This window comes from Callionymus lyra, chromosome 10, assembly GCF_982586985.1.
Source record: "Callionymus lyra chromosome 10, fCalLyr1.hap1.1, whole genome shotgun sequence".
Classification (NCBI taxonomy): domain Eukaryota; kingdom Metazoa; phylum Chordata; class Actinopteri; order Syngnathiformes; family Callionymidae; genus Callionymus; species Callionymus lyra.
In genome coordinates this window covers 18,084,689-18,100,593 of record NC_141827.1, presented here as the reverse complement: position 1 = coordinate 18,100,593, position 15,905 = coordinate 18,084,689, and the positions used below count along the sequence as shown (strand labels likewise).

At 38.1% G+C, this 15,905-nt stretch overlaps 1 protein-coding gene across 1 annotated transcript in view; it reads right to left on the bottom strand.

The window, feature by feature from the left end:
* The window catches only part of suclg2 (succinate-CoA ligase GDP-forming subunit beta), a 76,765-nt gene extending 75,637 nt beyond the window's left edge, over positions 1-1,128 (bottom strand). Inside the window, exon 1 of the mRNA XM_087800523.1 lies at positions 1,027-1,128. Within this exon, the coding sequence (XP_087656649.1) occupies positions 1,027-1,110 (84 nt within the window). The 5' untranslated portion in view covers positions 1,111-1,128. The remainder of the gene's footprint in view (positions 1-1,026) is intronic.
* Positions 1,129-15,905: the final 14,777 nt, after the last annotated feature.

The following is a 15,905-nucleotide window of genomic DNA, read 5'->3' as shown; positions in this document are numbered from 1 at the left end:
CTCAAAGTATTCAAAAGTATTATTAATGGAAAATTAAAACAACCTGCAGAAGTACATCATCTTTTTTTTGCCACTATTCAACAGATCATGTCAGGAAATCTGTAATACAAATAATATCATGGTCTTGTTTCTAACAATTTAGAGTTCAGACATCCAGATTTAAGAAAATACTATAGTACTTTCTCCGTATATGGGCAGAGGTAAGTGCACATTGCATGTAAAACTTAAGATAATATTTAATAATCTGTGCATTACTGTAATTACGCAACAAGTGAGTGGAATGAAGTTGAAACAAGTTGTAGATGTGTTCACCACAGACCCATCGATAGCTTATTTAACAATCATGTATTCAAACAAAGAGATAAATATGATATTTGTTAGAAGCTCCTATAAAAACCTATAATAGTTTGAATATTGTATCCCCACATATCCTACACCTGAAGAGATGTAACTGATCAACTAATCAGATAACAAATATCGGTTTCTTTGGAAGACTTTGGACACAAAGGGCGAACATCAACCTTTTGAACCTGCTTATCTGTTACTGTGGTGCGTTCACTGACTCGATTGATGCGTTCACGTTGACAACAATATTACAGTCAATGTGTGTTCACAGGGGGACAAATACAATGGACGGTCGAAACACAAGATAAAACAGAATCAATTAAAACAATCAAATATATATATTTATGTAAATGTTAGTGTTTATATCATTTTTATAACTTGCCAGGGATTAGTTTCAAAGTCAGATGCAGCGGTCAAGGTTTAACTGCCCACATAAGGCAAATATTAATAAGCATTTTAAATGAAACGTTTTCAAGATCTTGAGTTTAAGTTACTTTTATGGCAAAATAAGAAGTTGTAGTTTTGTTTTTAACTTTGCTTAACTTTGGGCTGTCAAAGTGTGCACAAGCACAAGCTAACGGCTAACAGCACAGTAGCAGATGAATAACAGTGAGGAAAAAATGTCACATAAAGACAGACATAAAACAACATCTGCTCGAATGTCAAAAACATGATAAATACCTTGACTTTGTCAGCAAATAAGTGTTTAGAGGTGACAGTCCTCAGTCCTCTCGCTGCAGCCTGTGAAGCCATGGATGCCGCCATGATGCTACGTCAGAGCAAGTGACGTAGAGCCACGTGCGCGTCAACATCGACGTCGTCTATTGGTCAGTCATGTAGGAAGAGGCGGGACTTCTTTGGTCAGCCTATCACAGCCGTAATACTCATGTGTAAGAGAAGTCAGCGTGTAAAGCTCCAGGAGAGAAATTTAAAAACAAAATCTCGAGCTCTTATTTTTTTTTTATTTATCTAAGTCATCACAACACTAGTTTAGTCATAAATTTGAATTACAAACAAAAAATAGACTTTTTTTGTATTGCTAATATTGACTTGTTTATTTTTAACTCCTTCCAGAAGATAAATATGTAATGACAATTAATGTATATATGTATCTACTGCAGTCCGTTTAGTTAAAAAATATATAATTTTTAATTAGGACTTACTCTGCCCTTTTTTGTAGTTGTGTATTGTGTTAACTTATAATAATAATAATAATAATAATCTCTATTTATATAGCTTGTACAACTGTTTATTATAGTTTATGTATTTATCACGTTCATTGTATTATTCTGATTTTGAAGTTTTTATTATTATTGTATTCATTTTATATAAAAAATAATAATAACGATTAGCTGTTATGTTCATTTATAGCTCTCTTCACTGAGCCTTACAAACTATCATTTTACATTCATTCTATTATCCTGAGGTGACATGAATGTAATACTGTTTTTATCTTGTATGTCGTAATTCTTGTATCTCGTGATGTTCGTATCTCCTGAAATTCACATCTCAAGATATTTTGATCAAACTTGTTCTATTGCTCTTAATCGCCATGGTCTACAAAAGGCGCTTTACAAATATACATTTCTTACTTACAAGATGCAGGCTGTCCATCATGACAGTGTTTTGAAGTAATTACTCTCCACCGTCCGAAATTTCAGTGAACAAGAGGTTACGGGAGCGAAGTCCAATATGACGTAATAATGGCTTCATTGGCGTAAATTTTGGTAATTTCCCAGGCCTGCTTCCAGCTGTCACTTCCTGGTCTGACAACACACATGACTATCACCCCAGCAGAATGTTTCCCGGCTACATGTGAGGACGCCACTGATTTGTTGATCTAAGTCTGACAAAAAAAACACACTTTTTTACCACACAATGCAATATAAACATTCAAATGACTTACCGCGATTACCAAATAAATATATGTTTAAATTCTAAAACGTAAACTATTGAAATGTATTGATTCCTCGTAAGTTTAATGGGACACGGTTCAGCCAATCAGCATCTTCGTCACATGTAGCTCGGACACATTCCGTTGGGTTGAAAGACACGAACGAAAGGCGAAACTCTTTGTATAAACAAAGCCGGGGAGTGATTACAGCTTGATGGAGGAGGAGTGTAGCCGATTATTTCGTTATAAAGGACTCTGCTGTCGTAACCTATTATTCAGCGAAATTTCATACGTGGGAGAACCTGCACTCATAAAAAAAAGAAAAAGAAATCAAATGGAGGGATATAGAATTTTATCTCACAGACTGCTTTAACTGTTGGACTGGCCAACGTTCCCTGTTGCTGGGGCATGTACACATACAGTACATACATTCCTGAAGACTCTCACCATCAGAAACTCTCAACTGTATTCAGAACCAAACTCTCAATTGGAATGAGCAACTTTTCATCCCAGCTGCTTCACAAGGATCCATTCCTGGGAGAGTTGGTGGTTATTTTATTTTAGTTTACCAGAAAAAGAGACAGCAAAGCCAATGTTCCACAAATCTTTATTTTTCTATGTACTTTTATGTGAGCTTGATCTGATGGTATAAACTTGCAAATACTGCTGAGACCGTTGTAAACAAGAGAAGTTGTTTTGCGTTGTGGCGTAATGACTGTCTGCTGTTGTGGGGCGACAAAAACACTTTTTGCATCTGCAAGACAGGACGACATCCCAAATGAGAATCCTTGAATTGCATTAGTGAAGGCCATGGATATTCTAGCAGTCTGCGCTGAATGCCAATCCTCCTGAGAGAAGAAAACGTCTCCAGTGAAAGAAATAAAAGAAAATAAAGCTTGAAGACATTCAAGTGAAGCATATTTTATTCATTCCGTCTGGGCTTCGAGTGAATTTAGAGGCTTAAGACGAGTGTCTTCTCCACTGATGAGGAACAGGGCACACATTTTATATATTCAGCAGGATTTGTTGACACAGTGAAATATTATGACACAGCAGCGGCTTAAAGTTCACTTGTGTTTTCACAGTGGCGGCTCGGAAAAACAATACAATTCTGCAGGACGGATCACTGGCTATCAAAAGCTGACATCTGAAAGACACAAGTTCAGGGCAACCATCAGGAACTAACTTGAGTTTCAGGCACTTTGTATATCAAAATAGTTTTTCCATTTTTAGGTTGTAGTGGATTTTTATTCATGTCTCCTCCTTCATCCTCCCCCCCGATCCGTCTTGTCCTCAGAAGCCTGCTGACACTGATGGTTTCAAAGTGAGTATCTCATCCCTCGCTCTGGCCCTCTGTCATAATCACTGCTTTTTATGATCAGTTTGCCCTCTCTGCCCTTTCAAGATGTGGCGTGTAATGAGGGCTCTGGAGGGCCCTGTGAGTGGGCTATTTAGCTATTCAGACAAGATCGGCTCGCACATACTCTCACACGCGACTCCCCGCTAATAACTCTCTGTGATTGTCCGTCTCACAAGGTCAAGCATCGGTTGTGGCTGGATTTTTGGAAATCATGAATGTTAACGATGAATCGGTAGCTTTGTAGTGAAAGCAATGAAGATAGAATATCAGGATCTGAGGTATTGCTCTTGAAAAGATGCAGTCTGAATCCATATGTCGCACCTGTAGCATTCTACACGGGATGAGCCATATGGTGGCCTGAGACACCACCCTCTGTTTGTGTGTGTGTGTGTGAGTGGGTAGGTGTTTGTGTGTGTTTGTGTGCTTGTGATTTTTAATTGAGTCCTCCAGTACACAGACACAATGCAATCATGCATGAAATGCTATTTAATCTCTGCTTAAGCTACTTTCCCTTAAAGTGCGCATTACATTACACATTTGAGTCAGCACTCTTTAAATGTGTAAATTGGCATGTTGTAATGACGTAGTTTCTATCCTGCGAGACTACTTTGTACATCAATATGCAGTATCTTCGCTTAACAAAACATGTAAAGACAAAATAATACCATTCGAGAATATTTGGAACATTTAAATGTTTTTTTTTTTTCGAATACCCTGTTTACTCTTTCACATTCTATGTCACTTCCTATTACATTTTGGGTTTCCCAAAAGAGGGTTTCCTTTCCTGTATGCCCTGTCCTCTCTGCCTTTGGACCCTTCCACATTTAAATTCCCTTCTCCCTTTTTTTTGGCCACATCTTCGATCCTTGTTCTTGATATTTATTACTTTTGTCCAGGCCACAGTCCATATTTTGGACCTTTTTAACTTCCCAGTATATTCTTAGCACCTTTCGTTGTTTTTGATTTGAAGTATTTTGATTTTATTTTTACCTGCAATTTCCAGTGCCCTTAGGTTTTAGACACTGTCTAGTTTTATTAATGCTTAGGTTAGATTTTGGAGTGAAATTAAAAAGCCTTTATACTAATTTTGTTTTTTCCGGCAATTGGATATTTGCTGTTTGTAAAACCTGATCAATGTTGTTAATTTCCTGGCCATAGACTACATAGAAATAGTCCTAGTCTGTTAATATAGGGTCACAAAAAGCATCAATAACTAAAGTAGCGCATGCTGTGTTTCAACAGCTGATTCATTGCTTGGCTGCAGTTTTATTTCTCTTTGGGGATCATTTAACATATGGTTGGCTTGAAAGAAATCGAACCACTTCTGTTTTGGAAAATTTTTGAAACATATTGGTCTGGAAAACAAACACTGATCATCGTCTGACTTCAATATCACATCAATGGCTTTCATTGAATAAGTAATGATTTCTGATCTTCCCTTTCTTCTCTCTTCCCCTGAGAAGTGATTAATGTGTTGTCTTCCAATAATCCATTGTGTGGGTTGTAAGTTAGTTGTACACAAGAGACCACGGACCTGGTCGCCGACCCCAGCGCTGACCTTTGCTTCTCATTTGAAATGGCTCACAGACAGGTGAAAGAAAAGTCCTTTGAAATGTTGAGTAAAGGTCATAATAACCTTAAGATGAAGAAGATCTTAAATGTAACGAAAGCAAAATGATTGTCCAGAGAGCTGCAGACTTGATGTAACATGATGCATAAAATAATAATAATTACTTGTATTTATAAGCCGCCTTTTCAAAGCAAGCAAAGAAACAGATGTTTGAATTAGTATAATAAATAATCAGGTTTTGCCATCTTGACAACAACAACAAAACTAGTAAGATTAATGGAAATAATGCGATTATGCTCATCTTTATATGCAAAGAAGATAATAATAAATAATAAATGACAAACAGTTAAATAAACAATAACCAGTGGACTATTATTACATTTACTATTCAAAACATAAATAGGACATGATAAGAAATAACAATTTCTGTTTTTACACTGCCATGAATTACATTGGGAAGTAGGTGATTGCGATGTTCATCCATAGTGACTTGTTTTTTAAATAATGAGCAGAATGAAAGATGTGAACGAACATGGCTGAAGGGGAGGAAGGTATGAAATATTAGCCAAAATATAGCGGTTTCTCAAAAGTTTTTGAGGAAGAATGATCGAGTGATGAAGAAGCCATTTTTCATTGAACAACTTTTTTTTTTTAGAAAAGACACTTTTTAAACTTCAGAGTTTGGAAGGGCTGACAGTGTCAGTCGCCTCCAAAAATATACAGATTTAAACTTTCTCAAGCACGAAAAAGTGATGATTATGACCAAAACAAATCTCAAATTCTTATATAAAACATTTAATTCCCATAACAGCTCATCTGGTTTATGTTATATGTATATTATAATAATAGGTATATTATGAGTGTTGGCATGAGTTTTTTGGGCGGGTTTGAAAACCCTCACTGTGTCCAGGTTTTTAAACATGTTTAGCATACTTTAAAGCCGTTTGACATTTGTCTCCTGCTTCATATTTTAACAAAGTTGTTCCGGAATTAGTAGAGACTTTTATGTTCACCAGGAGTGATTTAACACTCAGATGCATGTCAGTATTTCTTCGCTAACATGGAAGCTGAACTGCTTGTTTATATTCGCGCTACATTATCAGCCCAAAGGAAGGTTTACTCATCTCATCATTAAGATATTTTGTTTTACCACTCTGCTCCCACTTAAACCCTTACAATGAATCTAGTCTGGACTTCATAGAGGGATTCCCTCTCTTTACCTCTCACCTTCAGAGTCTTTCATTTCCTGCCCTTTACTCGTTCATGTGACTTTTCTTTTCACCCCTTGCTGCAGGACTCTGTCGCTCATTCACTTTGATGGTATGGATCATTCAAATAAGATATAAAATAAATAAATCATACGAAAAATAATGCTATGAAGGGGGACATGATTTGAAGTATTTACCTTTGGTACCTGATAATATGATTATTTACACATATACATGAACAACAACATTAGACAAGGCGTGGACTTTACAGCCAACCATACCACATCTGGGACCACCAACTGCCAGAGAAGAGGAAACTGTAGATAACTATTTGTAGAAGTAGTGTGGGGTCTAGGAAGAGAGCATGGCAGCTCCAAGACCATACCCTCCAAGTTTTCAAGGTAAGTTATCAACTCTGACCCTGGCGACATACATCAAGGGACATGCTGGCCCATTATACTGGTTGGTTGTCATTGACCATACGAGGATCCCAACAAGGGATGAGCTGGCTGATGACGACAAGTTCTAGTAAGGAGACATAGGAGGATGGATATACCTGAAGCTTGGCAGGCAGCAGAAGAGTAACAATCTGCTGAATCTCCAAAGGACCGATTCATCTTGGAGCCAGCTTCTAAGAGTCAACTTGAAGAGTCAGATTCTGAGTTTAGAGTAAAACCTGGCCTGGCTCATAATTAGGAACCGGTACCTGGTGACTGTTATACTTGAAATGGTCTTGCAGTTTCTACAAATTTGCGCTTACACTGAGGGAACTGCTGTGAAGGGAAAGAGGCGGTAGCTATAAGCCACCATGAAAGGAAACAAAATAGTTTCTTGAGTTTGTGAAAAGCACTGTTGGCTTCAGGTTTTCAAGAAAAAGGATTCTAGCGAAGGTTATTTTGGTAATGGCATTTTCAATACTGCTATTATGCAACAAAGTCTGACAATGCAAACCCAGGACAGCCGAAGAGACAATCCTGAAGAACATGGGATAAGGCTGAGGTCGGGCCACATCACGATTGAAAACCTACGAGCTGACGCCGGTCATTTGAAAAAACAATGTTTAACAAGGGCAGGGTAGATGGGCAAATTGGCTTCAGCCATGCGACTTCCGGAGCCCGCCGTACCACGTTTGGGAACGCCCCTACAACTGGACGAGGAAACAATGGAGAAAAGGAAACAAACCTACAAAATAAATTCAGGACAGGCTTGTGAAACTAGCTTTTATGTAAATTATATTTCACTACCATTATCACTAGTACCTGTCTATTGACGCTTTAAAAGTATTATGTATTGACTCATGAATGGTTTGATACATGCAGGGTTCTTTTACTTATCGTTACTTCCCCGGGAATGCTAATTCAACCATAGCAAATATAAATGCCACAAAATTAGCAATGGGTATTCATGGCCGAGGAATTAATTCAAATAACTTATTTGTCATGCATGTAAATGTACGGACTGACTCTATAAACTAATATCTGTAAAAGCTCATGAGCTACAGGAAGCTGTTTGTTGCATGTACGTGTCTTGTGAAATCACTTACTCTGACGCCCACACCCATGTCAACTGTACAAGATGCAGAGCTTCAGCTAGAACGTTCTGTCCTTCCGTCCAGTACCGTCCTTCACAAACCCTGTGCTGTTGAGGAAAAAAAAGCTCTTTATTGCACCTTGAAATAAACCATGAGTTAAATCAATTCAGATGTTGGACTCTTGTAAACATATAACATTTAATTTCATTTTCCAGCTAAAACTTCTTGTGTATAGAAACTCGGTTTTACAGTTTAACAGACGTCATAAAGTTCTGAACATATAAGTAGCTCTGAGCTAAGCCCCTTTGGAGCAACTGTTGAATCCATAAAACTCAAATTCTCAATAAAATCGAGAGAAAGCTTCAAGTGTCCAGCAGGAAATACTCAACCTCCATACGTATTTGAGTTTACCTGAACTGACAAGCTGCTGGTTTTTCTCTCAGAAATTGGTACGGTAAGAAATAATTGACATGTATCCATCTCTTGATGAGTCATTCCAGACGTTGTAAGGTCAGACTATCCAGCGAAATAACTCATTAAAAACCGAAAGATGAAAGAGGAGGTAGAAGCAGAGACAGACGTGAGTGAAGAATCTAAACAGAAGACGAGTGGAGCCGCCGACAGCCAGAGCATGCTAAGAAAGCGCATCCCTTTGTTGTGCTGCCACACGCAGGAAAAAGCCACTTCGATGATGTTTCCAACGATTCACATGAAAATAGACAAGTGCTGAGCCAAAGTGAGGAGAGGGAGATAGTGAGAGTAATCCATTTGAGATTCTGGAAGGAACCCAGTCCTTCCTGTCACTCGTCCATCCTCCCAGGCAAACACAAAGAGCATTATGCATGAAGCCCAGAAGGTCTCTGAGCACATCCCATGCTGTCACCCGGCTGCACAAAGTCACTCTCACTTCATTTTGGTAAAAAGAAAATCAAAAAAAAATCCACAATGCTGCATAACACAAAATATGTGTAACCGACGAGAGGTTAAAGGCAATAATTCCTGCTGCTCGCGACGACTCCATTGAAGTGTGACTAACAGTCGGACACCTTTCCGATTTGACATCTCGTTCCCTTTCAGAGGAGGATGAATAGAAAAGGACCGGCGGGTAATTGTAAAAGATATTGAAATGGCTTTTGAAGTCCCAAATGCTGTCTGGGATTTTATTTTTTCGTCAGGTGTCTTGAATAGAAGAGCAAAACGTCTCTATTGGGCTGTAAAACTTTGTAAATCGATGGGAGTGAAAGATACTGACAACCACCTTGTCATTGTTCAGGACAATCTTAAGGATGCACGAAAATAAAAGCGGATTTATAGGAAAACAAGAGCAACAGAATAGATCATGTCACTATATCAATATAAAAAATCATCTTGTAGTCATTACCATCACCAAGGGTTTGTATCTCATCACCTGTGTTTCTCAGTCTGTTAGAAAATGAACTCACAAACAGATGTGTACATTTAAAGTTCAGGTTTTAGGATTTGTTTATAACAGGCAACAGTAATAACATTTCAATGGTGATCTAATGTAATAGTATCTCATAATCATTTGACGGATTCGGTAAACTCATTATTCATTCATTTCCCACCGCTAATACACTTAGCTGGGATGATGCTGGCAGATGGAGCCTATCCCACTTCCTTAGGGCGACAGACTTATAACACCCGGATCAGGTCGCCACCTTGTCACAGGGCACACAGAGACAACAATTAACTAACACACAAACACCTAAGGACAACTTACAATGCTAAAATTCACAGAATTTCTTTAGGGACTGTGAGAGGAAACCGGAGTGCCAGAGTAAACCTGTGCAAGCAAGCACCTGCGACTTTCTTGATGTAAGGCGGTAACGCTAAGGCACTGTGCCTTGTTGACTGAAGTATGCAGCACAGGCTGCGAGTACTTTCTTTTTTGTTTACAGTGTGTGTTATGCAAGCGAGTTCCCAGAACACTTTTGCCACCTGTTGACCAAATGAGCTTATTTGAGTATGACTTAATAATAAGTAATGAAACCAGTGAGAATTCCAATTATAAAAATTGTATATATTATTTTGGAGTTAAAAAAAAACTGCTTGGCAGGGGTCTGCTCCATCTGGATGCTTCTAAATTATATCTAGACAACCTATAAAGCTACAAAAAAAATCTAATGTGAGTTTTGATAACGTGATCATAACCATCATGACCGCCACAGAGCCATCACTGCGGTTTGATGGATGAGGATGAGACAGGTTAAACCAGATTAGATTGCAGGTATGAACTTCCTGTGTTTGAATCACAGCTCACTGTAGAGGTCAAAACATCAGTGGGTGATTCTGTAAATCAATGTCATCCACGCAGCAGATTCAAGTTGAGTGATTGATGTACCAGTGAGCTCTTCATTGTGCACGTTGAATAATTCTAAGGAATCAAAAACAAGTGGTGATTCCAAAGCTGAACTGTACATTTCTGCTCATATTTTGCAATACACAGTTTGAATGCTAATAATAGATGATAAATACAATAAAGTAGCGTTATCACAGGGTGAAAAAACATCAGCATATTTGTCGTTGTATGCTTTAGACTTGTGAGAAAAATATTTTAGTGAATTTAATAAGGACTTCAATTTCACGAGAAAATACTTGGAATAATTACGCAAAAGGAAACTTGAGATGACATTCTCTCGAGCCCCCTGGTGCTCCTTTCATCTGTTGTTTCACAGCTCGTTGTCTGCTTTTTATTATTGTGTGATGTGCGTTCATCGCCGTCCTCCCACAGTCCAGACCCTCAAACTTAGGAATTAATGAAACCAAATTGCACGTGGGTGTGAACATGACTGTGTTCACTTTGCATCGTCTGACAGGGATCCTCTTTATTAACATCAACTATTTTAGTGCTACAATGAAACCTTACGAAATAGATGAATTAAACATTTGATTGTTGCTTCAACTTCCTTTTTGATTTCCGGACATTAGGGGCCTACAACAAGTCCTCTACCTTCTCCTCTTTTAATCATATTTTTTTCTCATTTATTAACCAAAATCATTAAGATTATCACTTTTCTTCTTATTCCCTGATATCCTTTTTTATTAAGACATTTCAGCTGAACACGTCCGTATTTTGTTTATTCAAACAGAGTAAGACATGCTGCTATCTTTCTCTACTTGGACAGAAATGTTATTGATACGATGATATTGATCATGATATTGCTTAGGGCAACTAATGCCAAAACCAAACTATTCTGTCTCTCTCACATGTTTCAAATGTTGAAGTCTTCCTCTCCAAGATGCAGTAAGTCCTTCATCATGACCTTGTTTTGAAGCTATTACTTCATAAGCTTCTCCCCGTTTAAAATCTCAGCGAACGAGAGGCTACGAGAGCGTAGCCCATTATGATGTAATATTGGTCTTCTCTCCTTCTCCAGCCAGCGGTAATCACACGTGCTTTGTTTATACAACAAGTCCCTTGGGTTGGTGGCTTTCAGGATTATTGATGTGTGGTGACAAACCTAGATGTTTGACCAATCACAGCAGAGTAGGTGTGGCTATGGTAAACAAAGTGTTTTCACTATTTTCTAATGTAAATATTTCAATGAAAAGATAGTTTTGTACAAACAGACACATACTGATGAGTACAATAGAGGTCCAAGATCAATTTAAGAGACACTTAAATCAACACATTAGTTGCCCTTTAAAGAAATATTAAAAAATGGGACTATTGCTATTATTTTAATAAGACATATGTATCGTGCATTAATACGAAATGCAACAATTTAAACATTTATTTTACTTTGAGCCTATAGATTTGTTTATTTAAAGGTTTTTGGGATAAAAATCTAGACTAAATGTTAATAACTATAAATCAAACATTTCATTGAAAGGAAATTCTTATTTTTTTTCTACTGTGAAAACAGTTTCTCTGTGTTTTAATATATCACTGAGTCGACAACATCCCTCCCTATGAGGCGTCACATTACTGTTTACCACTCTCACTAAAAAGAGTGATCCGTGATGTTAGCCGGGAGCTAAAACACACACGTCACCTCTAATGCAGTCGTGTCACACCGCGGGCCAAACCAGTCCAGACAAATATTGGTTTTGTGTCAAAAAGCTACTTGAAAGTTGGATGTGTTAATCTTCCCGCTAATGGCCGCGCAGAAGGCCTTCTTATTATTCTGGAACCAGCCTGCCCGAACTGAGGGTGTCTCAGCAAGGTTAATTAGTGGAAGCTCCCCTGTGGTTCGCCATGCGATGTGAGCTTAGGATAGTGGAGGTGCCCGTACACACACAAGGTTAATGGAGCCTCCGATAAGTCCCTTCTTTCCCCCTCATCGACTTGCGTCCTCATGAGCAGCAGTGCCTTAGTTATTCATCAGCCTGTAAGACGGGAGAACCTGAGAGCTGAAGGTGCGAGCCGTTCCGATGACATTCGCGTCTGCTGGCGGTCATTGCATTATTTAAGCCGCCGATCGGTAATGGGAGTATGGTAAACAGCGAGGCGGCTATTTCTAGCTTTGTTATAAAATGTCCTATAAAAAGTGAAATCATCATACGTCAGGAAAGCAAGGGGTACGTTTCTGCTGCTAAAAATGCAAAAGAGCAAGGTTCCAAGCTGGAGACCTTCATGCATCAGCCGGGGAAATGGGCGTCGACAATAAGGACCAGATTTAGGCAAACGCGCATCCGTCATCGTCCCTCGAGGGGATGAAGTGGTGGCACCAAGTCTGAACCAAACACAGGGAGGAGGTGGAGGAAGGGCGTGCATCCAGTAGGTGTTTTTTTCGCTCTTTCTCGACCACAAAGACATGCTCAGACGAGGTTCGATACAACTCCCTCCACCTCGCACCTGTGTGACCTTCATCAGAAACATGATTCATGATGTAGCTTCAGCAGCTCTCTGTTGGCTTCAATCCATTTATTGACATTTCATACAAGCTGCATGTATTGTTCATGGCGACCTGGTATCATGTCAGTCAAATCAATCCCCAGCTATGTTCAAGTAGACTTTTAATGATGCGCCTACGAAATAAAAAATGGATTAAAACAAATATTTAATATGTCCAGAGCATTCTACAGTGAAGCAGTAGCCTTCAGCACTTGCAACTAAAATGTGATGCAAAATATACTGTATAGGAAATCCAAAATAATCTTTACACTGTTTTATAAAAGTAAATAAGTGGCTTGGAAAGGGCCTGCATGAAAATGTTGAATCACACAAGTATGAAGACACATTATAGAGTAATTATTTATTATTCAAGTATTATTAATGCTATTTATTTCATTATATCTGCCCACTTAAATGAAATGTATCCTATTAAATACACTTGCATTGCAGAATATTCATGTTCAATTATTGTATTTCATTACATATCATTACTACAAATGAAATCGTTTTTACAACACTGGCAATGAATGTGTTTGGATTCTGATTCTGATTCCAGACTAAAAAAAAAAAAAAATCAACTAATACCGAATAACCAGAACCATATATTATTTGACAACCAAATTTAACAAGGAGCTGTCTCACTTGCAGTTGATTCAGAACTCTGCAGCGAGAATTCTGACCTGCTCTAGTAGAAGAACTCACATTTCTCCAATCCTTAAAACTCTTCACTGGCTTCCAGTTTCTTTCAGGACCAACTTTAAAATTCTGGTTCTTACTTTCAGATCTATTCATGGTCAGGCTCCTCCTTACATCACTGATCTGATCCAGCCTTACACCCCAGCTCGGGCTCTGAGGTCTGTGGATCAGAATCGACTGATGGTTCCTGAACACGCTTCTGGACCAGAGGAGAGAAATCCTTCCAGTCTGTTGCTCCTGAGCTTTGGAAGGATCTTCCTCTCTCTTTGCGCTTGACTCCTGTTGTGTTATCAGTTTTATCTTGACCTTTAAAGTGTATACTTTATTGAATATTGTTTTTATTGTTTAAGCGCTTTGTGACCCTGGTCTGGAAAAGCGCTATATAAATACAAATTACTTACTTACTTACTTACCAACACGTTCAGAAGAGCATACACCTAGTGATGGTCTGATGAAGCTTCATGAAACAGTGTCATGTTGTTTAGAGGTCAGTAGGTGGCGCCATCGGTTTAAAAATGATGTGATTTCATTAGAACAGTTGTTCAAAACAAAGGTAAATAGTGCGCCATCTAGTGGACTCTTAAAATAATGACACTGCTTCATGAAGCTTCATCAGACTATCACTACATACACCATGCTGAAGTGTAAATTACATTTGTATAATTATATTGCAATATTTTGTATCATTGCTCAATCTGTGAAAATTTGCTTTCAAATTTGTATTTATTGTCAAATGAAAAGTTAACTAAAAACATCCACCAGCAGGACAGGTCATGGGTGCAACAGCTAAATTAAAGCGGCTCGGACTCATAAAAGAAAATCAATTTACTTCCATGAGAGCATGTCCTCTGTCTGCCTTCAGACCTTCTCAGTGTTGTTACTCTGAGTCACTCCTGAATGACTGACCTGAAAGTTTTCTGTTATTAATAAACCATTTAGTATTTATTTTTCATCACATCATGCTCGCTGATAGACTAGAGGAGCACTTGATCAGCTTGCTTTGATTCCTGAGCATTGCTTTTTTTCATGTCGAACATTCCCAGCTGGCGTGTGAAGACATTAACTTTAGAAAAAAAGATACGACAAATAGTCTCCAGCTGTTCATCTGAGGTGAGAAGGGAGAATAAAAAAAAAAAGTTGAAGCAGGTAACATGAGGAGAAGTTTCAAACGTGGGCCGGCGCTCCTCTGGTGGAGAGTGACTCGGGTGTGCTGACAAAGACATCTGCCTCTGTTTACTTGCTCATTTACACTTCTAGGCACTTTCGGATCCTCTGCTGGCCCGGTTGCTAACTTTCTGACTGCTAGTTTGTGTTGAGAATATCTATCGCTTTTGCCTTATTTTTGTGAAATCCTTGATGTTGGGATCCTCAGCTTGGCGGTGTGGCGCACCATGCTGTGTGTGATACTGGAGAGGGACCGTCAGTGAAGCTGGATGTCAACACTTGATGCTGCACCTTGATGTTGCAACAGAAGAATATTTTTGCAGAAAAACTGATGCTCTTCCAGGTATCGAAAAATATCCAGGTTATAATTTATTATCACAACCTGCTTGATTTCATTCAACCTAAATTAATTTTTGCTTGAGGTTATTTATTTAGTTTTATTTTTTATTCTTTATTTAACTAGCAGGATTGGTTAACTATTAGCTAAGATTGAAGTTATTGGATTTTGGTGGTTTAGAACACAGGGTGTTTGTTAGGGATTCATACTTTAAGCATGAATCCCAAATTAAACATGTGTATCAAAATAGTAGTATTGAAAAAGATCATCATATTAAAACAACCAAACATGCTGGCGCGACTGAGCATATTATTATTGGATCAGAATTTATCTTTTAATTTGTAGCATTTTTGACATTTACTTTAATGACCATTGATTGATAATGGAATAAAATTAAAAAACCCCATAATAAAATGCTTGCACTCACCAACATGGATCTCCTTTATTTCACCTGCTTACCTGAAAATTAAATCCATTCTTCTATCTTTTCTAAAGAAAACTTCTATGTCTATATACAGTTCATCTGTTTGCTTCTGGAACACAACCAAATCTATCATGTTGTATATTTTAAAATATTTAGTGCTGCTAACAAAGTCCCTTAATCCATTTACAAGACACAAGTGGGTTAACTTAAGGCCCTCTAGCTCCACTTTATGTCAAAGACAGGAAACATGATTGGATAAAAACTACCATCATGTTTGACGCTGGAACATACAATGTCAAAACAATACGCACATTTCACAATAGTCCGAATATTATCATAAACGAAGTGCTTTTCTTTTGATAAATCATGGTAATTAATATGAAACAGTTTTTTGTACAACGTCTCTTTTTAGACACCATTTAAGAAACGGCTCTTTTGATAATAATATCCATCTCTTTTTAGTGATACTGCTCACGTGGGTTTGTTTAGTGGTTTAAAATTAAATTTATGAGATATGA